This window comes from Lagopus leucura, unplaced genomic scaffold (assembly GCF_019238085.1).
Source record: "Lagopus leucura isolate 7727_CA_CO unplaced genomic scaffold, USGS_WTPT01 Super-Scaffold_100002, whole genome shotgun sequence".
Taxonomy (NCBI): Eukaryota; Metazoa; Chordata; class Aves; order Galliformes; family Phasianidae; genus Lagopus; species Lagopus leucura.
In genome coordinates this window covers 6913139-6937862 of record NW_024962263.1, presented here as the reverse complement: position 1 = coordinate 6937862, position 24724 = coordinate 6913139, and the positions used below count along the sequence as shown (strand labels likewise).

Below are 24724 nucleotides of genomic sequence, written 5' to 3'. Positions count from 1 at the left end.
TGAGGTGCAACAGAGATCTTCCCTATCTGTTGCCTGCAACCATAGCAACTGAATTCACTATGTCCTGGTTATCCAGAATTATGAACGTTGCATTTGCAGGTCTTTTTAAAATCCTTAGCTACACAGAAATGGCACTCACCATCCACGCTGCAGTGTGAACCTGCAGCTATAAATTATGTAGGCTTTAAGTGAGTAGATTAATGGTAGTACTGGCAGTAGTGGTTAATAACTTGTGGCTTGAGATAAAAATTTGACCTTCTGATTTCCCAACATACTTTATAGCTTCCACCTGCATAAATACAGTAGTGTGATTTTCCAGAAACTTGAATGTGAAAGAGTCATTGTTTGAGGAGCAACTGTCACCTAGAAGCAGAAGCAGCTGACATTCTTTTGTAATTAACACCAATGAAATTCTGCAAAAGCTACAAAGATGCAGGAGTTATCTGCGTGTTCTGCATACAACACAGAACAGTGGGTCGCTGCCAATCTCTGCTTCAGGTGCTAAAGGCCTATGCCTGATCACTGCAGGAGACTGCGAGCTCAAACGATGATGCTAAGCAGTGTATCAAAGGGCAGTTTTCCAAACAGGAACAAAGGGAAGGGAATGTCCAGTAACCAAAGTAGAAGCAAAACTCAAAGGAATTTAATGGTGGGAAGTGGATGATCCCCCTCCCAGAACTCTGAAAGGACTATCTAGTGAAAACACAAACAAAACAGAAGGATTTTAAATAATCACATTCAGACATGGTCTTATGTGACTAGAGAATGTCTAATTTACTTTTCAAGGGCAGAGGTGGGAAAGGATTTGGGCAATTACAAGCATGTTCTTCTTCTAAAGCAGTACTCATGGAGATAAGCCAAGTCTAGTCAAAAACCTCCACTTTTCTTTACAAGCCTGGTCCATCCTCTGAAGTCAGTGGCTATCTACTGAGCTCAAAAGATGTTGGGTTATACATAATAACAGCACAGGAGTGTCACAACTGGGGTTCTTCATTTTTCCTTGTAATCTTGTGAAATCACAGAAATAAGAGATGGACAGAGCCTTTGTTGTAAACTTTTCTGCTTCATGACAAATTCTTGTTTATGACCGAGTTGCAGCTACAGAAGCTAACAGAACATGGTGACATTTTCAATTATGTCTAAATATCTATGGCCAGGGTCTGAAAATCTCCTGCCAATCTGAAAACTGCAAACAATTTCAGTCATAATTTAACGTAGGCAAAATGAAAAGGCGAGTCAAAGTCTAAAAGGTTGCTAATGATAGGGCCAGGACTAACTGCTCCACTGTAAATCTACCATCTAATGGCACGGATACATGCAGTATGACAATCCTCAAATGAAACAGAGCAGCGTGGAGAAAACATAGAGGTCTTACATAGACTTGGGAAGGTATACAGAGTCATGCTGTATGGAAAGCTCAATCTCACTCTAGCTTTTATCTTCTTTATTTTTCCATTTTGATTTACCTGATGGGAATCAAGCTAACAGTCAAGTCAATATGAAATTTTTTTGTGGGAGGAGCATCTCAGGGTAACACTCAGAAGGGGATGGAAGGCACAAGTGAACTGGAAATGCAGGAAACACAGTGCACTTCTTGCATTCCCTGCATGCCAGGGAGATTGTGCTGGACTAAAACGTGCTCATGCCAAGGGCAGTTTTAAAACCGGACTAGAGAAGTGGCCAGGAACTTTCTTCTTTTGCTTAGTTTGAACCTCTATTAATGCACAGACCTCAATGTTATCAGCCTAAGTCACTGGAAACTGGTTTCCTTTTCTTAGTCATCTTTCTAAGACCACTTAGATCCTCGGGCTCTAGAATATTTCTGAACCAGACTCTTAAACTGTTCTGGTATCTAGCAGTACTTGTGTATAGTCCTATCCTATTTCAACTGAAGTGCTCTTCACAAAGTCCATTCATTTCTTTTCTGTATAGCACGGTGTTTACGAGAGCTGCTGGGAATAAAATAGCACGTTATATGCCCACAAAAGTTCATCTTTCCTAAGGCAGCAGGTGCTTACCAGCTTTGCTATTTGCAAACAACTCTTTATATTAACTTCAAGCAGATGTTAACAACAGTGTGTCTTTACACAAAGAGTATTAAGAGCCATTTGGACTAGCAAAGGCGGTTATTTGCAAGCCGCCTTTCTTCCTCTTTTATTTCAGCTGTTTGCCTTGGTAACAGCTGCTGTTCTCAGTGCAGTGGTGTCTGTACACGTCGTGACAAGTTGTGCTGATAGCCAAATGTTCTCATTGCCATGTTGGTGAGGTCATTTTTTTCATCATTTGAAAATATTCCCCTTGAAAGAACTGCGAGGGGAATAGATAGCCTCAGCCTTTCTTTATGAAAATGCAACATAAAAACAAGCCACTAATGTTTAACCTGTTAGCTTTGTATCAGAGTGAACTTGATATGATTTCAATCTTGTTCTTGGGGCTTCCAGAAATATGGGAGAAGGTGTCATTCTCTGAGTAAGGTCCTATCAGGAACAGAGGATGCAGGCCCTGTGTCATGTAGAAATAGTTATGAAGAGGACAAAATATTCCACAATTCTTCTCTCTGGGAAAAGAAAAATGTCTTTGGCCTCCTTCTAAACTATGATCTGAATGAAGTGACAGGAAGGGGTCAGGGATAGCCTTTGCTGGATAGCCCAGAGCCATCTGCTGAGGCTCAAGAGCTTCCCATTGCCTGTGCCTCAGCCATTTCCCTGGAGCCAGCGTCTGAAGCTGCTGACAGCCTTGGTTCTGATAAATGTACATTATCGCCGTGGAAGGGTTTGCAGGATTGCAGTACAAGCTCAGAGTAAGCTGTATTTCTACCTTTATCTCATAGGACTGGCAGAAGGTATTTTTTTTTCCTCCAAGCTGTCTGCCTACCTGGCTCAGTGGAATAAAGAAGAGACTGTTTATTTTGGGGGCAGCTGGCTAATTAAAATTCATCTGTGCTGCATCTTATTTAATTCCCTTGAAATTACAGCAGAGATGAGTGAAACCCTTGGCTTCTGGGGAGGTAGGCCTTGCATACAGAGCATGTCTACCAAGGGCTTTCCTTGGAGCACAACGCAGTGGCAGTCTTGTCAGAGAAACACAACAGTGTCTATACAAGTGCTCTGTAGGTCCTAGAGGCTGTATGCAGCTTGACGTGCTGTTGTGTTTGTAGTATCGTAACAGCCTAATTAGGACCCTAATTAGAATCTCCTGCCTCTGTCATTGGTTCCCAGTGGCAGCTGGGAAGAGCTGAAATGGAACCACGCAATTTTATCACATGGGCATGCTGCTGTCCTGGGGGAGGATGAGAAGGTCTTGTGAGCCAGGCCCTGTACAAACCACCACAGTATTTCTCTGTGTTTATCTAGCTTTAGCTGACACAGTGCAGCATGTGTACAGGGAGGAACAAAGTTCTTATGGTGGGAACCTACTGTGGAATAATTTAAGTGGACTGTCATCTCTTGTAACTCTAATGGACAGTTTTAACCAAAGACATTATAAATATCTATACAATACATATAAATAAATTCAGTATGAATGTGCACATGATATATGGTACTTTTGTGTTTGTAACTCACGTTAAGATGTAAGTATCTATCTGTGGCTGAGGCAACAAGTGGCTTAGAAATAGGCATAAAACCCTCCATTTATTGCAAAGCCATCTTTTCAAGGCAGCAGGTAAATAGAAATCTTAACAGGGACTATGTTCTCCTTTAAAAAAAAAAAAAAAGAAACAAAAAACCCCTCTTGTTTGGTAATCCTAGTTTCACACCTAAAATCACAGCATTCTGTATTGTTCTTGTACATATGCACAGGCAAAGATGAGAACTGTGGAGCTCAAAATATCATGTGTCAACCTCTGGGAACAGGTGGACTCTGACTTAGGGGCGCAGAGCTCTTGTTAAGGTGTTTGTGTGTGCAAAAGTAGCTTAGCACAACAGTCCTATTACGTACTGTATTTATGCCACCTGTCTGCATGGGGTTCCACTGCCCTCAGACACAGTTTACTAGATGAAACAGCTGACTTGCAGGGCCTGTAATCGCTGAGAGTTAAATCACAAAACAACAAAAACCAGACTAGGCTCTTTTTTTCTTGTTACTGAGTCCCAGAATTACTTATCTGTTGAGTTTGCAAACTTTTAAGCCCCTTTTAATTCATTTCTGCCATTTGTCACCTGTTGAGGATTTAAAGTGGTCCTCACATCTTCCCAGGTACCCAGTGAGAAATGTTTTACACAGCCAAGGTCTTCTAAATCATCTGAAAGCCGTATCTTAGTGCAGTTGTCAAGGAGGAACTTGCTCCCACAGGTACATTAAACCATCCTATACTTAAACAAAAATCCAGTTAAAAAGAAGATGACTCTGCTGCATTACACTGAAGTTTTAATAGATGTTCTTTTTTTCCTTTTCTCTCCATTTTACATGCTTTCAGTTTTCTCTTCTCTTTCCCTTTTCCACTGAAACCAGGTTGCATTATGTTACACGTTACGTTTGACAGCTGGTGTCAAACAAACCTCTCCCAGCCTCTTCCTTTGAGTGTGTGTGGTGTTGGGTTGCTGACATTGAAAGGACACCTCTGATAGCCAGCAGACATGTATTTTCAGCCATTTTTTAAATAAGGGAGTAAAACCACTTTTTTCAAAGGCACTTCAATGTCATAGTGGCAAATTCCAACAGAAGCAACTAATTGTAGAGTTGCTAGGATGTTTCTAAAATGATGGGCAACTTTTAGGGCACTTTCCAAATAAGATGTTGCCTTAAGAAAAGGGATTTTTTTGTATCTTTCTGGTGGCCAGTTTCTAAATTAATCATATATCAAAACATGTATGTTGTATATTCTCTGAGAAACAAGCAGCTAAAGGGAACAAATTTTTAACATAAAATATAAGGAAAGGAGGAGAGGGAGAGGAAGAGGAAGAAGAAAAGGGAATAAAAGGGAAGAGAAAGAGGCAGAAGAGGCAAAGAAAAGCTATGACAAGAAAAACTGAGCACTCTGAAAAAGTGTGTGTCTTATCCAAGGTACAGACATTTAAATCAGCCTATCCGTGCTGCCATTAGTTCTGTCAGAATGAAGCCTCTGGGATTGCAGTTGCGGCTTTGGATGGAATTTGGCACTACAGTTTTGACCTTTAGCTTCAGTGATGTGGCTCAGACGATGGCTTCTTGATAAGTGAGTCAAACCAAACAGCACGGAAGAGATACTGTAATGATAATAGAAGGCTTTTGCCTGCAGGATTTGGTCTTTTTCAACTTGTTCACATTGGTATTTAGAGAGTTGATACGTTGCAAGAAAGTATTTTGATAGTACAGGAGACAGGCAGAGCCTTTTAATAGGAAAATGTCTGCAGGTGATTATTCTGGGTAAGCATGAAACGGCCAAAGGTTGCACTGAGGCCAGTGTAATTGCACTCAGGCTGATGTAGGAAGCGTGATGGCCTCTTGTAGAACCTGTGGGGAATTTCAACTTTTAAAGAATGTTTTTAGAATAGTATATGGCCATGTATATATGTATATTAATGAAAGGAAAAAAGACTTCAGGAGGTCCCTTCCAACCCAAGCCATTCTGTGATTCAGTGGGAATAGATATAAATAAATCTCAACTGATTCAACTACAGCAACTGCTATGCAGATGCAGGCTTCCTGCTAGCGATTTGTTTTGATTTGTAAATGGGGGTGGGAGAGCATTCATTACTTGAGTGTCATTTTGTGTTCAACCAAACACTGTAAAGAAATTCACCCCTATTTTGTGAATACCTCTTCAAATCCTGCTGTCAAAATTTGTCCTAAATGACAACTGTGTACAAACAGCAAAAACTTACTGCAGCTCTATCTGCAAGTGAGAGGAACGTTTAGGACAATTATCCTTGAGCAAGATCTGTTTCCTAACGCTTATTTGATGTACAGGAAACTACAGCAACCTCTCATTATCGCTAGTTGTTTTCTTGCTGCAGAGTTAACCTGCAGTAATAGGAGCAGAAGTTTCACTTCCCCCAGCTTACTCATGCAGTCCTTGTAGCAAACAAACTTTTATGAGGCATTCTTGTGAGCTTATATTACAGCTGTTCATTTCTTTACACCACCAAGAGAAAGAAAAAAAAAAAAAGCAAGCAGGGAGGAAAGAAAGAAAGAGCTGTGCTTCAATAGAATCCCTTCTTTAGGAGGTGGGGGGAAGGAAAAGGACACTTGCTATTTTCAGTAAAGACTGAAAAAAGGACGTAGGTTACTGTTACAGCTGTACATTTCATGTTTAAGTCAGAAAGCTGTAGCAAGCAAACATGACAGTTGCTGCATGGGTAAAATGCTGCACCAGACATTTACATCATTTCATTTTTTGCATAGAACTCACTGACACTTCAGAATGTCATATATGGCAGCAAATTAATGCTTGCTTATTTCTATTAGGTGGGTAATTACTATTGTTCCAATTATCAAGATGCCTTAACTGATATATAGAGAGTATATTGAACTGGTACTCACCACAGGATACATTTATGTGTTTTAGTTTTAGTGCATGTCCTGTAATTTATTAAGACATTTCTGACACTTTTCTCTAAAGTGTCTGCCTGTGTGCTGCTGCCAGAGCCAAGAACTCTACTGTATGTACCAATGATTTGTTACCAAGTTGGCTGCAGCTGCCCTGTGCAGCTTGATGGATGAGTACATGGGGGCTGGAAATTGCACGGCTTTGTGATACTGCCTTGGAGCACGGCCAGAAATGTGTGTGCCACACCATGCTGCATCTATAGATAAAGAGGCCAACTGCCCATTAAAAAAACTGCCCCGTCCTTTTTGGAAGCACAAGCTTAGCCTGATCTGGGCTGATGCTATTGGTGTTTTGCTGTAGTCCAAACTATAATAATACAGCTCTAAGAAATGCAGTAGTGAATGTTCTCCCTGAATATTCAGTTTCTTTAGAAATGCCCAAATATCTCACTTAACAGCTTTCTCTATTAATGCTTCTAGCAATCCTTTGTTGACTTCTGCAGCTAAAGGCTAAATTATTGCTATAGCATACTTAAAACTATGTACTTACACTGGTCAAAGACTTGCTTTCTTTCTCTCCCTCAAGCAGAATAGCTTTTCTGTATCAACGTCTCCCTTTCATAAATGTAACACCCTCTTAATGCCTTGCCACACTGTTTTTTTCCTGTTATGCATATAAGTGGAAGCTGCTGTGTGCCGTGATTATGTCTGGAATATTTCTACAACTTTTAAATATTGCATTTCATAGAATCATAGAATCATTTGAGGTGGAAGGGACCTTTAAAGGTCACCTAGTCCAACTACCCTGCAAGGAACAGGGACACCTACAAGTGAGATCAGTGCTCAAAGTGTGCTCCAGCCTGACCTTGCACATCTCCATGGATGGGGCATCCACCACATCTCTGGGCAACCCTTATCATAGAAAGCACTTTTCCTTATATCCAATCTAAATCTCACCTCTTTTAGTTTGAAACCATTTCCCCTTGTTCTATCACAGCAAACCCTGCCAAAGAGTCCATCTGCTTCTTTCTTATAGCCTCCCTTTCTGTCTAGGCCCTGATTCTGCAGACCTTTGTGCTTAGCTTCACGCAGCATGAATCCATCACTTTCATTCTCACCTTAAAATGCATTAAGAAATCACAGTATCGTTTTAGTAATTCATTGCTTTCATGGATGTATTTGTTACCAATCTTCATAAAACTATTTAAACAACATCTACACAACAAGGTACTTAAACAACCTGCTAACTTACTGGATTCCAATGTCCTTACACTCACATGAAGTAAAAATTTACCAACCCTTTTCCTGTAGACGTATAACCTTTAACTTAGTCTTTCTGGCATACACTAAATGAATGATAGTTCATATGATCCATACCTCCAAGACATCTTCTTTCAAATGAAAGCAATATCCGAATGGAGTGAAAGCAAGACTTTAGATGTGCTAGTGGACTCATTACTCAAGATATAATAAGCACAGTAAACTATGATTAATACGAACAAACAAGTCACACCTAGATTTGGCTTCAGCAATTTGCTGCACATCTAAAGAAAGGAAAATAGAGAGATGTGATGGCTGGGATGCATTTCAAACCAGTCAAATATAATATGCAATAGCCACACTCTCTGTAAGATTACCAGTACTCACAGCACTGAGGCTTCCTGCTACGTTGTATAACACATATAACAAATCTCTATAGCACTACTTCTGTTCTTGTAAAATTCTAGATGCACTGATACACGTATCTTTCTTTATTAACAGAACTAAACTTGTTCCAGATCTTAGGATAATTCTGCTAGCAGGATGCTATAATTTCTTACACGTTTCTAACAATCACTTAAAAATCATCAGCTCTTCTCACACTCACTGATTACAATAGAGTCAGATGTAGCATATATGAAACTTTGTGCTGAATTAAGAAAGAGCATCATATTTAATATTTCAGATTTTTACAATAGAAACCTACAAAGCAGCAGATAATTCCAGTCTTTCAATTGATCAGGTTTAAGTATTTTTGCATTGCTTCAAACTAAAAAGTACACACAGATCTTAGTGTCTCCTGTATTTGAACTTGCATTTGAATAATGTAAGGACTTGTACAGTGTCTGTAGCTGAGAACAAGTAGTGTATGTTCTACATTCTTTCATATGATTATCTCCTCCATACGTGGGAGATGAAGAAACTTTTCCAGATACCATGTTAATATACATTCTATCATAAAGATCTGTTTCACTTCCTTGTGTTGTCACCGTGATTTGGGTCTGAGAATTAAGTTATCTGATGGTCTGTGTCAGCCCTCTTAACAATCTTTCAATTAAAAATAAAAATGTTTGCCTGTACAGAAGTGATAGTCTTGGTATGAATGACTGTATGTGCAAGTATGTGTGTGCACTGGTAAGTTTAGAAAATTATGACAGCAAATCTTGTAACTTGGTAAGAAATGTGAGTACATTATTCCAATCTTATGTAGAACACTGCATGAATGCAGACTGTTGACATAAACTCTCACCTTTATGTCTAACAGAAAATTCATTCCTACTGTTTTTTACTTCTTTTAGAGAACAATATTCATTGTGATCATCTTGTTATGTGTTTCAGATGTATCACCCAGAAGATGCTGATACAGAGAGCATAAATAGCACAGTTATATATGCCATCTCTCTGAATATATATATGAAGTATATATATTTCAGAAGTTATCTCTGTATGTATAAAATACTAATTTTATACAGTTGACTATCTGTGGACTAAGAACTTGGCATGAATTCCCTGTGTTTCTTTTTCCTGCGTTCACTGTATCTGGCCTGGAGAACTGTGCCTGTCTTTCCTCGCTATCTGCAACTGGGAATTATAGTTGTAACCATCCCAAACAAATCTTTGTTTCTCAAAAACTGTACCACAGTGGCCTGATAGATCAACTTTGCCTGTCTTTCAGGCTTCTATCATCTTGGCTAGGAAGTTCATTGGCCATGAGTTATGAGTTCTGTTTCTCACCTGGATGTGTATTTTTCTAAGTTAACGGCCTACATTAGAAGTCAAATTGGTTGCTTATATTTTATGTGTTTTCTTTTTTTTTTTTTTTTTTTTTGTGAAACAGTAAAGGGTGCTTACAGTTTTACTCCAGGTGAGACCTGTAGTATGATGTTCTTTGATATATGCTTGAAGATCAGACCAGATGTTCAAGTAGGACTTCACCCAATCAACATGACGTGTATCACTGTAAAAAACAGAAACAATATTTATATCTGTGTTTGTACTTCAAATCAGAAAATGCTGCTATTCATGCTTAAAGCAAATAAAGCCTGCAGCCATGGACAAGCCAGTCAGCAGGCAGCAAGTCAGCACAGTGCTGAAGATACTCAGGCCTATTACACTGCAAAGTTTTCGGGCCCTTCCAGAGGACAAAGAAGGGCAAAGGTGCCTCTAGCACAGCCTGCTGGTAGGGTGTTACGTGTTACCTCCTCCTGTTCAAACTCACAGTCAACTGAAGAAGCACTGAAGCTATCTGGAACTTGGTAGCAGCTTCCTGGACTCAATCTCGAGGTTCTGAATTTGAGAAAATGAACTATTTGTGGGTTACCTACAGTGCTCTAGCTCCCAGGTTCATATGTAGCCAGTGTAATACTAGCTTGTGTAATAGGCATCTGACTGAAAAACTGATACATCAAGAGTTTTTATACAAATTAAAAGTTGGCTCTGGAATCATTATTTGGAAGGCTTAAGTCTTCCACTGGTAGATTAAGTGTGAACAAGAAGTACATACAGATAGAGAAACTGCTTGTAAGATGTGGTCCTTACTTAGGGAACTCCACGTAAGAATAATTACTGAACAGTGACTGCCGTGGAGTGGATGCTCACAAGTGCTTGGGTACCTACCCCTGTTTATTTCCTTGGGAGCTTGATGTTTAATACAGCTGAGGATCTGGGACAGTGGGTTTAATCCAAGGCCTAGGGAAGTCAAGAGACAGCTTTCCACTGCTTTGGAAGACATTGTGATCTGGTCAAATATTCAGTTAAAAACATGGGAAGAATTCCTTTTTAAGAGAAGAGCTGACTTTATGCCTAGCTAATGCACCCTCCTTATACCTTTATGTGAGATTTTATTTTGCTTTAGGATAAGTACCTCCAAAACTACTTTGTAAAAATGTTCAGTTACCTCGAGCACGTCAACTAAGGCTTCAAAAATAATAATATATAATATATATTTCACACACATAGTACATATAGAAGAAACTGAAATCTATAGATAAAATTACATATTTAAATACATAAGTATATAAAGTTTTCCTTGCTAAAGAGAAGAAACTCGACTGCAAACACTATTTTTCACTGAGGATATAAAAATAAAAAGCCAAAATCTGGCCTCCAAAAGTACCAAACAAACAGGATTTATACATGACGTTTGTTAGGAGTGCATAGAAAGTACCCACACTTATTCTCTTTTTTGATCTTATTCATGGAACTGTTCTGTGAATTCCCTGTGCTCTTTAAGAACAATGCAGTAATGCAGAAAAAAATCACTTTGAAAGCTATGAGAGTAGATGCTCAACCGTACACACCAAGCATGTAAACACGCATTTCCAAGCGGAGACTAAAAACAGCAACAGTTTGAGTGCACAAGTGAGACAGGGACACATAGCAGCTCGTTGGCCAACATTCTGGCACTCCAGAAAATTAATCATATTAACCTGCAGAGAACAAAAGCCAGCATTGCTGGTCTAAGATGAGGAGGGGAAAACAAGCTGCTGTGATCAGATTTTAGCAAATGCTTTTTTGTTTACAAAATGTTTTTTCTGTGTGTGTGTGATGGGATTGTGAACACTGTTAGTGTGGTTAATGCTCTCTTCTCTCATGGTGGCTAGTAGATACTGGGGCTTTGCAACATACCTGTGCTTGTAGTCCTTTAATACCCTGTTAGTATAAAAGGTGGCAGCATCATTCATCTCCTTGACATAAGGGCCTGGTTTAGGAGACTAGGACCATCAACCCACGGTAGCAGGAAACAACAGAAGGAGAAAGGAGGTAAAACATTAGTCAGACACCTTCCCTGATATATTAGGTATAATATAAAGCAGCTTCTTGGATGTAGTAGAGTGAAGAACTATGCAGATGAGACTACAAAGTTCTGCAAGATTTGGACCTTTCTCTGGGCCACATCCAGTGGATTGGCAGCCCTCCCAGCTGGCCTATGTGTGCCTTACCACTGCGATCCAGCCGAGCGCAGGAATGCTTTCACTGACGGCTGAGAGATGGTTGAACATTTGACTTCCTCTGTTTCTTTCTCTGAAGTTCTGTATTTCCTGAATCTTCTCTGATATTGGCTTGAGAAGCACTGCCACTTCATTCTGCAAGAAAAAAAGAAAACGCTGCTGTTAACAATCGGCAGTCCAAAAACACCCTATGGTGTAACGTTGTCCTCCCTGCCTGTCGTGTTAACAGTGGGAGGAAAAGGAAAGCATATTCTCCACATTAAAGTAACAGTTTAATTACCCTGCTCTGGCTGTAGCAGCAAAGTGCACTGGCATTAACTATTAATAACGTGATGCAGCAAAAATTGTTCTCAGCACTGGCAGCATTTTTACACGCCATCCTGGTTAAGGCCCATAGAGACCCCGCATCTCAGAGTTTTAGCATTTTTCATGTGATCTTTCTGGAGCTTTTTCAGAGTTTTTACACTGGCTGGAGCTTTTCATATTAATCACCACACTGTTCTTTCCACAAGAAACAAATTACCTGTTAGTTAGTGACTCCTTATCATCTGGTGACAAGATTTAGAAAGTAATGCAGTGAAGGCAATATCCATTTTAGTTCTCCCTACTGGTAAGTTTTAATGTTTAATTTTCCCTTGGCTGCAAGTAATATGGGAATATTTCATGGGAAACACACTGCCTGCAAGGCATGGCTTGGACAAATTCCCCTGTGTTAATCAGAAAGGAATGGTATCCAGGGGAATGACTGCTGAGCGGAAGGCACAGTGTCTGGAGTGAGGAGAAAAGCAGAATGAATGTAAAAGCTATCCAAGCTCTTCTCCTCTGCAAAGTGAATGTTAATCACACAGATTCAGTGTCTCAGAAAAACTAATTTGGAGCACTTGCTGGGAAAAATTCTTCCACTCAGAACAACGCATTCATGGGAGAAACAGTCATTAGTTTACAAGCAAAAGAGCTGCTGAATTTTGCAACTTTGTAATATGTTTCTAGAAAAACAGTCAAAATCTTTATTGCAAAAGTATGCCTGCAGAACCCATACTATGTCCCACCAAAGAGAGTGCCCCATTCTGAGTTTCCCTGACTCTTCACTCAGAAGTCACTCAAGGTATTATTTTCCTGACAAAGTAGCAGAACTCCGTACTTTCTACTCACCTTTTTTTTTCCTCAGGAGTCCTTGTTTAGTGGATGTGTTTGCCAGAGGAAACTAATGCTCATAATTTCGAGGACTGTCCTGTTATCACACAAAACAGTGTGTATATACCTGCTACTTGGTCTCTACATTACATCTTTCCAGCTTCCCGTGAGACCTCAGCTTCACAGAATATTATGTCATAGAATTATAGAATCATGGAGTAGCTTGGGTTGGGATGGACCTCGAAGATCGTGTCACCTGAAAATAAGCATGTTTGCTATGGATCGAGAAAACTGAAAAGACACTCGTCAAGATAGGACAAAAATAGGTTATGAATTTTGAAAAGAATTTTGATCCAACAACAGAGCCTTAATATTTTAGTGGTAATGTAGTTTTGAGAAAGGCTTGGGCGTCTCAAGTAAATGGGAATATTTGGTTTTCTCCTGCAGCAAAGTGGGCTGGGAGAAAACCAGTGTTTACAGTACTACTAGGAGATGGAAAGATTTTTGTTTATGACTTAATGACCAGATAAGTCATTAAGTCTGAAAGAGCCCCGAAACCTCTGTGATTTACAGTCAAGAAAAATTGATTCTGTGTCCTGCAGGAACTCCTCCTCCTAATTTTTCTTGTTTACAACACACTGCAGCTGGTTGGTTCTTTGGTTGTTTTTAGGGAAATTTTAAGTATGACAGCAGTTAGCAAAACTGAAATTGAAGACAGTGCTTGTTCTGCTTTGAAATGATGCCAGTTTTCCTCCTATAAAGTTGAAGGGATATTTACAGTCTTTGGCTTATTGTGAGTCTTCATGGTCCAGTTCCAGACAGAGAGAATATCAGGACTAAAAATACAGCTGTGCAGATGCCTGGCATATCTAGAAAGCGCTGGGAGGCAGCACGCTTCTGTGGATAGGGCACTGAAGTGGGAGTCTGCAAAGGGAGGTTGAAAGAGGTGGAAGAGCTGTTTGCAGCTCTTCCACCAAATTCCTGTCGGATTTTAGGAAAGCAGAGTTACCTTTCTGTGCTCCAGCTTCCTCTATATAAAGCACTGTTAATATAACTGGTTGCCTTTGGAGAACATTTTAATATTTGTATTTATTTTGATAAGGCAACATCAGGGCTGAACATTTTCCTCAGTGGGAACCTAAGAGCTGCCCCTCCTCCTACTCCGCTTACAATGTTGGAAAAACTCCCAACCACTTTTGTGAAGGTTTCCTCTTACTGGTACAGACAGTATTTCTGTGCCTCAGAACACAGGACTTAACCTGTAGGGAATCAACTGTTAAGAAAATTGTAGTGAATTGAAGTAATTTCACAGAAGTTCAGTGTAAGAATTTTAAAGGCAAATAATAAATTGCTAAGGGAAGTAGCTCAAAGTAATCATTCACTTGGCAAAGAACCACAAAGGGCTTGAGGATATCTTCAGCCCTATCATGTGTATTTTGCACTGTAAGAACAGTATAGCTTACCTTCCCTTCTCTGAGCACTTATCCCATCTTGAAATGATTTCTGCTTGTCTGGATGACTGTGCACTGTGTGTGTGTGTGTGTGTGAGCTTCTTATGATCTGAGCTTCTGTGTAATGGTCAGGAATGAAGGAATACAGGCCTGCACGGAACCACTTGAGTCTTGTCTCCATGCAGTTGATTCAAAACTTCTAGTTAGTGATTAGACTGCAGATGAATTATAGTGTATATGGCATATGGATATAGAAAGGTTTGTTAATTCTGGCATTGATCAGTCTTGTTTGGCTCTACAGTCGTGCTAAGGGTTCTAGGAGAATGATCTCTTCATGGTAATGACTATAAGAACAGTTACTAATTAACCGATTGTCCATATTGCATCTCTAGGAAAAAATGAATTCAAGGAGATGAATCAGAGCCGTTGGAAAAATCTACAGCATGCCTTTGGCATGTGCCAGATAAGATGTCTTGTCATTTAAGACACAGCACAGTTGTTTAACAGAATTTTAACAGTCTCTGTATGAACACCATTCCTATTATAAGATCAGTTTTGCTGAAATGTTTAAAAATGCAACAATGGCATAACATAAAAATACCAAAAATAATTCCTGTATTCCTTTGTCCCTTCTTAATGATTATTAGAACCAGACTGTCTTTTTAAATATTAATACCCAAACAACTAATCAGCTTTGATCCACGATTCTTAATAGAAAATCAACAATAGTGAGACTACTGCACTGAGTAGGAAAACAACAACAACAACAACAAAAAAGTTACAGAATACAAAAAGAAGTGCCTTAGGCTTTGGATTCAGAGGTTGAACACAGGCCCACTCTTACAGAATGGCCTGGGATACCAGTATTCCCACAGAACCTACTGAACACATTTTTTTTCCTTTAGATTTTTCATAATACTCACAGAAGTTCCACCAGTGACAGGTTAACAGGACTGAGGCAAGTGGATTTAATTCAGAGAAAGGCCAAACTGTTGTATTTTGGGATTTGACTATTAAGGCACAATAAAACTGCTTAAATATGCATAATAAAGCTTGCTTAACCTTTGGCTGCTGGACCAAGCGACTGTTGAAAACCTCAGGCTTCACTGGAGAAAACAGTATTTTCTCAGGTATTTTCTCAGGATCGTTGTTGTCCAGAAGCCTGCCAGCATGAATCGCAACAACACAAAACCCAGCAGGTAAATAAAAATACAGCTCTTAAAGAACTTATGTACTTTCTGGCTAATGTTACGTGGTGTTGAGGGTTGAGATTGTTAACTGAAGAATTTTTATGTTGATGGGTGGTGACTTTTCAGACCTCACCATTAAAATGTTTAAGCTAACCCAGCCTTCTGTGAAAAAAACACGGCCAGGGAACAAGTACTCTTTTAAGTTAAGTTAAATGAGGGGGTGGCAGCCTTTGGGATAGGACCAGTAAAAGAAAACTGAGAACATCTGAGACCAACAGGGCCTCCATTTTACTCTGCTGCAGCCTGAACAACCTTAATTCTATGCTGTCTCCATTCCACAGCCCTATTATTTTCTTCCATCAGTTCAAAATCTCCGTTGCATTTGCATTATATTTTTCACAGACAAGTCTGAAGCAGAGTTGATTTGAATCATCTGTCTTTGTGCATGTTGGCAAATAGGGCAGCCTAGTAGGAATGGATCTGTAGAGCAAAACAGTTGGTGCTGAGGACCTGGCATTCACACTGTATGCATCTCTGGGGGGTTATTTTGGACTAGCTGTAAATTGTAGTTGAGGTGCTCTATGAGAGTGCAGCAATCCTCCATTTAACGTCATCAGAAAGGTACCCATTTTGCACATCCTCAGACTGCAGTGTGATCACAGCACAGTAAGTAGAGCTGATTTGGAGAAAAAACATTGCCCCCCTGTGAATTAAAACAGTAATGTAGATTCAGCCATTCTGTCTATGTTAACAACCTTGTACGGTCCCATCCCACGCTTTCATGGGGTGAAAGATGTCATGGACAGCATCCACCACATGCAGGTCTAACAGCTTAAGGAATGAGGATCTGCTCTCTCAGCTGAGACTTAATTTCCTCTATTGTAACTGAAGAAAGAGATATGCCTGAGGAATTCCTTCTGTCTTTAATAGATGTTACAGTGTGAAGATTCCACTCAAGATGTGCTGCCATTAACTGTAAAGAGGGCCCAGAAGGACACCTTAAGCAAGATGCCTGCCTTGACTCTTAATGCTGATGAGCACAATCTCGTTCTGTTCTGTATGTTGCACCCTAACATACAGAACAGTAGTTTTAGTGACCACCAGCGAGGCGCGTTTCTTCTATGGATGGCTCTGATATGAAACTAAAATAGTTTCAGGTCAACTGTACCTTCCCATATTTTGTAGGAGGCAAACTACAAGGAAGACTTGGAAATTGGAGCTGATCTCTTTTTTGGCATACATGTGGTATCAGAAGGGCTTATCTTTTCTATTGTGTCTGTGTATGTGAATGGAATCAATGCTCAAATTAGGGTGAGGAATAATCTTTCTACTGAGTATATGGAAAACATTTTTTTTCAGGGGTGAATCTAAGCTAGTTCATAACTTTCAGCCTCCAAATAATGCTGCTTGTAGTGAAAATATGGATTTCTCAGATACTTACATTTTTTTCTTTACCTCATTTTTCCAGTGAAACACTCAGGTTTTTTTTTTTTATTGGCTGCCACCAAACTTCTCTTCACTGCTTATCTCCATCTCTTGTAGCATGAAGTGTTTCACATCAGAGTGTTTCACATTCCCATTTCACACCACAGTGTAACCTACTGCACGTGAACCCAGTGGTTCACATTCCCATCCTTAGAATATACTGATATTTCTAGGGTTCAGAGGTCTCTTAGCTAATGACAGAGAGAGCTTAATTTATTTTGGTCTCGTTTTCTTAGCCTGTACATTTTCAGCATAGTGGTATAACAAGTATTTGTCGATAGTACAGGTTTTGCCACTTCAACTCACTGCTGTGCAGCAGCAGGACTATGGCACAGGGAGACAAATGTGCAGAAATGTCTCGTCAGCTTCATCCACACGGAAGCTTAGACACATTTGTGTGCTTCCAAAGTGACTTAATTGGTATTTGGCATTTATTCCTCTTAGCACATAAATTCTCAATCTAACAGCCAAGTTGAGCTGTAGCAATTTTGTGCTTGTGAAAAAAATGGGAACACAAAAACCGAATCCCACATGACAAATTTAGTCATTTTGAAATGCTAACTCTTAAGAAAGGTAAATGGAGAAGAACATCAAAGAGAATAGCTGCTAACCTGTGGAGAAATCCAGGGCCTGATAGGAGCCACGTGCAGCAATTTGCAGCAGTGCCAAATCACACTCTATGCTTTTGGACAACACTGTTTTTTAAATGGACTTCAATGCTCTCTATATTGTTTTCCTTTCCACTGCAGATCCTCAGCAGCACCTTTAGCACAAAAGGGTGCCTCCTGCTTGAGGCACACAGGCCAAAAACCATCCCACATATCATCAACAAGAAAATTACACACATGAATTGTTTCCAGCCTATTGATTTACTCCTTGATCTTTGCTGCTGCGATCGCAGTCCATGCCAATGGGCCCTAGGCCATCTGAATTAACAACATTCTTTCAGAAAATGGTATTGTATGGAGCCACAATTGTTCTGTGCATAACATCTGAGATCTCACGAGTTTTTGTTAAGGCTGGTTAGGTTCCACATAGGTTATCTGCCAGCACAGATATGCTAGATGCTCGGACGTGGTTCACCTGAGATCTCCCTAGTGAAAAAATATAAAACTGACAAGTTCAATAAGTAGCCTATGAATGAGCATAACTCTCAGAATTCAAAAGTTAGTTACTGTGGTCCAATTTATACCAAAATGAATTCAGAAAACTTTGGAATCAACCGCGAACCTGAAAAGCCCTTCTTTTCAGTCGGCTGTTGCCTAAATCTTTCCCTCTTAGCAGCTCACACGTAATCTAAAAATCCTGGGCAACAATTGGGGAGCACAGGTACAGGAGGGTATTGTTTTGGATTTGCATTTAACGGAACTAAAGAACATTATGCTAAGTGGGAAAGGGGATGTCCCAGCAGCACAGTTCAGTGGGCTCTTACATGACACAGTTTGAATATGAGCATTGCTAGAGGGATCGAAAACTAGTCTGGTGATTTTAGGACATTATTTGAGGGCACAGCAGTAAGAGCCTATGGGATCCCCAAAACTAGTTAGTGGGTATATCAAATGAAGAGCTAGGTAATATGTGGAGTGCCATCTTGGCTAATGTCTTCCTTATAGGGTGATACTGTTCTTAATCCCAGTATTGATGTATGAAGTAAAACAAGGGAAGAAGCCTGTGCTTACTGGAGCCTGGCTTTTGCACTGGGCATTGGAATGCTGGAGAGTCTCTGCTTGACGGTGTTGGCATGAGCCAGTCTAGACGTGTGTGCTGATGTGCATCTCTGCCTCTGCTTCCCTGCCGTAGTGACTGGGAGATGTGGCACCAATCTGACCCTTCTGTGTTCTCTGGATCCTGAGGTGTCTCTGGGCCTTCTTACAGCCAACTGCTCAGCTTGCAGGACAGAACTGAATTTCACTTGCATCATTCTTTTCACTAAGGGATTATCAATTTGGGAGCTTTGGTAAACACAAGTGAGGAAAGAGACATGGTACGAGAATACCTACAGATATTAACTACACTATCAGAAAATATCATGAGCTTAATGCTATCTAACGCTTTTGAGACAACATTATGAGGTAATAGGTGCCAAGGGGTTATCTGGCAATACACCTGCAACAAAGAAATAATCGAAGATGAAAGCCAGTCTGAAACTAAGAGTTAGCAACAATATCCAGAAATGAGCCTGTGAACACAGCAAGGCAGCAGAATAGCAACTGGAAACTGTCAGTCGGTCCATTGCTGTGGCTGAGACCACACATCTCATGCAGTTGTAGGCGTGCTGATAACAGAAATATGTTAACAGTTTGACAAGATTTCAGAGAAAAGGATGGGGGAAGGGGTTCCCTTTGGAGCTCAGGACTCTCAGGGTCTGTCCATGTCACTCTTTGGCACCTTCTGTAAGTTTGAGACCTGAGGACCTTAAAAGGACTGAACCAAATTCTTCCTTAAGCTATTTCTAGATGCAAAGGTGAAGCTTTGCAGCAGTCAACCAACTAAATAGAGTGGCAGCAAAACTTGGCTCAAACTCTTTAGCATAAGTAAGTAATGAAAGAATGGAGAATATACTGCTCTTTATATTTTTGGAAAAAAAGCAAGGGTGATTTTGGTAGGTATGGGGCAAAATAGTGGGAAATGGAATGACGTAAGCAAAAACCAAGTCAATATAATTAGAAAACAAAATCCTGCTAGGATGCAGGACTCCAAGGAGTTCTGTTACCAGAGTGATTTAAAAATAGGAGAAAAAAAATGACTAATCCTAAATTGAAGGAGAGTATGAAAGTGTAAATCTCCATCTTTAATTTCTAGAAGAAAAAATCTGAGAATAACTCTATTGAGAGAAATGGCCAGAACTATTCTGTTTCTACAATGGAATTTTTGCTTGACTATGAAGAAATTAAAAACGTCAGAATTTGTTTCCATGGTTCTCGTTCCAACTTCAAATACAGTTTCCTGGGTTTATGTTTTTCCACTTTTCTAGGAAAAAAAGGAAAAAAGAAGGCCTTCTCTCACCTCTCACTTCCCCATGCATACATTCTGGATAGTTAAGCAGGTATTTCATCGGAATGTTTGTCTAACCACGTTAGTAATTAAATCCATGAGTTCTGCCAGTCACATGAACTCAGCATTTTATTTTAGTTCAATGAGGAGTTACGTAAGCATTTATAGTCTGAACTGCATTCGTCGCTGTTTGCAGTGCTTCTTACCACGGGATGCATTCGTCCTGAGTTTTGCCTAATTGCAAGGACATTTGTCTGTTTGTGGGAAGGCTTAAGATATGCTAAAACACTTAAAAGTTTCAAGTCACCAATGTCAATTTATCTACCATGCTTCATTAACTAAAACTAACCCCCTTCACATAACAACTCAGAGGATCAAAGTAAATGTGTGTAGCTCCCATTAAACACAGCAGCATCTTACCTTATTCTACCATTATTTGTTACTGTGAGCTTCAGAATTAATAATTAAAAACAACAATATATAAATAATATAAAAATAATACATAAATACACTGTTAAATATTGCATAGAATATTATATCACTAATAAAATGTGTAATTTAAAATTATTTGAACATTTAAAATGAAATGAAGCAACCTATAAAGAGGAGATGATATAAGTTACCGTTGACAAGGAATTTAGCGCAGTGCCTCATATGTTTGGTGCAGTGATCTCGTGTTTGTGTACAAGATCCTGAATTTAAAAACTTGTAAAACAGAGTTGCTTAGGAAGGCTAATAACTTTTAGCATTATTATACAACATAATAATTTTTCAGTCACAATTGTATTTGATTTAAACTACTGGGAGAAGAAAATTCACATCCAAAACATGTATCATGAATGTTTTGTGAAGGTTGGTGTTTGACATTCCTTTAACACATTATCTTCTGAATTGCCCGAGCAACATCCTCTCAAAATACCTTTTCAAAAACATCTCCCAGAATAAAATGACAACGTGATTTGTTTTCCATTCGCCATCTTCTTTCTGCTATCTCTATATAATAAACAACTTCCTACAGACTTTTATTTTCAACATTTGAGGTTTGATGGCAGAATGTAATTTCTGAGAAGCAGATGAACTCAAGTATTCGCTCTTGCTGAATGAGCCTGCACCCAGCAGCCGTTAACTGGGACATACATAAACAGGAATATCAAACGGGGGTTTTGCCATGTGATCTCTTCCACTGCACACACAAATATAGAACATGACCATAAAAAGTAACAGAACATGCTCTCTGCTAAGTAATTTATTGCAGTTGATGCTAGATCGGTATGCCAGCTGGAATTACCTTCCCAGCTCCTACTGTTTTCACATATACAGATAATAAAGGCTATGCGCTGCAGCAGATTCCAATGAAAAAATATCAGCTTTATTATCAAGGAGCAAAACTCTGCAGAAGCAGCTTAAGCAAGCTGAACCGAAAATGTTGCTAGTGACTCACAGAAGGAGCTCAAGATCTGAAAGAACACTTCAGCCTGCAACATTTTCACAGAGGGGAAAATTTTTGCTTGTTGTGTGATACGTATTTCTCTTCCTTCTTTGCTAAGCACAGAAAAGTCTAAGGATCATGATACATGTAGGAGCTTTCTTTTAGTTTGAATTCCTTGTTCATTAGTTTATAAGCTGCAAGAGCTGAGCTAATTTATTTTTGCAGGGCATTTTCCCCTCCCCTTTTTTTTTTTTTTTAAAGGCACCACGTATGACATCCCAACATGACAGGAACTCACTAAATCCCCTCAGTCTCCACACCGCTGTCTCTGAATGTCTGCAAAGCTACTATGCCATAATCGCAGCCTGCTGGCTCATTCACAGCTTTACATTATAAAGCAAACAGTCTAGACAGCTGAATGACAGAATTACTCTCTTTTCTCTTGCATTTATAGATATGCTGTCATCTTCATTTGCTTTTCTCTACCCTGTGCATTCTGATACACTAATGACTAGCTTTCCTGTTTGGATTCCACACTGACTCTGTGGCTCTAGGCTGTAAATACAACCAGAGCCCAGATGACATTGCATCAATAAAGTCCTGGGGGGGAAGGACCCCTGATTCTTTCCCTCCCTGGCGTTATCTGGTGTTAACTAGCTTTTTCAAAACTGTTAACCAATACAGCTTTGCAAAAGGATTCTTTTCCCCACTGAGATGGAGATATAAAAAGCCTGATGCTTTTTGTGCTGTCGGTCTCTGCAGTGGAGCATGCTATTCAAGTTGCATACAATAGGCAGCCTTCAACTAGTTTCAGGTTGTCTGCTTTATAGCTGCATGTAGGACCGTGCAAAAAGTATGTGCAAAAAAGAGGAAAGGAATTAACAACTGTACAGTTTTGGATGTCTATCAAAAACCTATCAAAAAAATGCACCTAACAGTCTTCACTTTAAAAAACTTTCAGTAATTGGATTGGGTTTGTTGTCACTGAGAAACGAACCTTAACCTGTAATATTCCTGCCATTGTAACACATGTGCCACCTGGCACTTCCTCTGACCTAAAAGATAATTCAATGATAAAAAAATACTTTTTTTTTGCCATCAACAAGCTCAACAATTCTATGCAAGCCTGATAATGCCCAGCTATACATGTGGCCAACTGTGGTTATATTTATGGCAAGGTTTTTATTATTTGTTGCTTTTCTTAATGCTTCTGCAGCTGCCGTTCTGGATCGCAGGAGAATCTCTTTTTACACTTGTTCTTTTTTTTTTCTTTGCTTGTTTTGTTGCCATTTTAAAATGAAAGTTTCTGAACTTTACAGCTGAAGAAATATCAAATTTTTGACATCAGGTTCAGAAAATGTTAGGGATAAAATTGAGGAGAAGCCACTCCAATTCCAATTGACAAACAGACAAAATCAGACTGGTAACACATCACCAAGTAGTGAGCCAGAGCTTTAACTTTCACCAGAGGGGGACAATGCCAACAATCTGGAGCACTGCATTACTTTAGTGGCCATTGGAAATTGTTCATTGGGGAATATTTTACCAACAAGCACAAAGAGTTTTGTGGGCCTCTGGGTGCAACTGTGTTCACAGCCAATATAAATGACTTCTTGAGGCCTGTACCAGTGGGAATTTTGCTGGTTCTCTGCAAATCATGACTCACTTTTACTCTCTGAGATCAGGGACAGATGGAAAAACAACGGATCCCTTCCCTTGCTTGGAACTCCATAAATCAAAAGTCTCATCTGGAATATCTGTGCTTTTATTTTTTTTCCTTGAGTGCATTAAAAGATACTGATTAGTAACACTTTCAATTTGTATCTCACAATGACAGCAAAATTTCAATAATTCATCCTAGTTGCAGAGAGCTCAGATTTGAGAATACAGAATCTAGTGAACTATGAGCTACCAGAAAAAGGCAGAACAGAAGGCTGTGCAAGTAGAGTCTTCATTCTCTGCACACTCACAGAAGGAAGGTTGGAGAGCAGTCCCACAGAAGGGCTGCCCAATCATTGTTCCCAGCACTCACACAGTGCTGCTATCCAAAACATTGTGCCCTGCCGAAACCACAAATGACATTTCATTTCATTTCAAATGACATTTCTTAACAACTCCACAGCCTCCCTGAGCCTTCTAGTTGTGAAAGCTTACCGCTAAAGTAAATAAATCAATTTGATCTAAAATGCCTTTTCACTTTCTTGATGAAAAGCACTGCCTCTTCCAAAATCAGACTAATCCAGAGCTCTGAGAGTATTCAGTCTAAGGGCTAGTATTGATCTTTTTTTCTTTCAATAGCTTATTCCCTAACTTCCAAGTCTATTACACAACATCCCTGTGGGGTAGCAAGAAGTCATTATATTGCCTAGTGTCTTCAGCTTCCAGAGAAAAACTGATCCTACTTACAGCCCTATAATGGAAACCTCCTTTGCTTTCTACAGTGATGTTATATGTATTGGTTCAGAAAAATTCCTTCACTCCGGTTATTGTAAACTTTCTGGTTATTGCAGTACCATGCTAATAACACTAAAAGCAAGCATCTAAGTACACTGTATAAAGTAAGAGATAGAAGCAAATGCAGGGATGATACAAAACATGCAGGAAGACAGCCTTTTGATGCAGTGACTCTTGAAACTGTAGGTCAGTTTTCTTACCTCTTGAGGCTCTTGACATTGAGATGCTAACACCAGGAAAGATCTCTGTGCTTGGAAAGCAGCACGTACCATCTCTGCCTGTAAGGAAAGGAGATAAGTTAAATCTTAGCCTGTGACCTCCAGTACTTCTCTTTGGCAGCTCAAAGTCAAGTGTGACAGCTCAAACTTTTCTTGCTGTTTCTCATCTAAATCACAGCAATGCTGACTGGAAAAAATGTACTATAGTGGCTTAGCTATATATATATATATATATATATATGAAATCTCAGGTTAGGCTTCCTATCTTCTTCAGATAGGAAATAAAACAAGTTGATATGCAGCCTTTTGCTTATCATTTATAAGATAAGTCACGGAAGGACTTAATTTTACCACTTCGGAGAATGTTCAGACATTTTGATGGCAATGTAATGGCAGTGTTTATACTCAGAGTGCAAGATAACAACTTACTACTGCTGAGACCTGCAGCCTGCAAACTTTCTGTTGAATGATACCTTAGGCTGTGGTGATGTTTAAGAAGAGTTGAGTTTGGCATATTTGTTGAGAGATGAGCTGTTAACTCATTCCTTTCCTGTATTTCCCTGTGCAGACCCTAAGACTGATGGCTATGAGAGATGAGGGTGGCTGAGGATTTTTGAGCAATTTCACCCCACAGAACTCAAGAATTTGGACTAAATCTGCATCTGACAAATTTGTTTTTGAACACTACACA

General features: G+C 39.6%; 1 protein-coding gene and 1 long non-coding RNA gene across 5 annotated transcripts in view; one reads left to right on the top strand and one right to left on the bottom strand.

Moving 5' to 3' along the window:
• The window catches only part of LOC122178644, a 37187-nt gene extending 12545 nt beyond the window's left edge, over positions 1 to 24642 (top strand). The window contains exon 3 of the long non-coding RNA XR_006178410.1: positions 24602 to 24642. This is a non-coding gene — a long non-coding RNA (uncharacterized LOC122178644). The remainder of the gene's footprint in view (positions 1 to 24601) is intronic.
• CAP2 (cyclase associated actin cytoskeleton regulatory protein 2) overlaps positions 1 to 24724 on the bottom strand; it is a 65519-nt gene that overhangs the window by 10825 nt on the left and 29970 nt on the right. For all 4 annotated transcript variants that reach the window (XM_042868890.1, XM_042868893.1, XM_042868892.1 and 1 more), the window contains exons 4-7: positions 24016 to 24093; positions 11670 to 11813; positions 11356 to 11441; positions 9580 to 9685 (exon numbers count right to left, since the gene is read on the bottom strand). In XM_042868890.1, coding sequence (XP_042724824.1) covers positions 9580 to 9685; positions 11356 to 11441; positions 11670 to 11813; positions 24016 to 24093 — 414 coding nt within the window. The remainder of the gene's footprint in view (positions 1 to 9579; positions 9686 to 11355; positions 11442 to 11669; positions 11814 to 24015; positions 24094 to 24724) is intronic.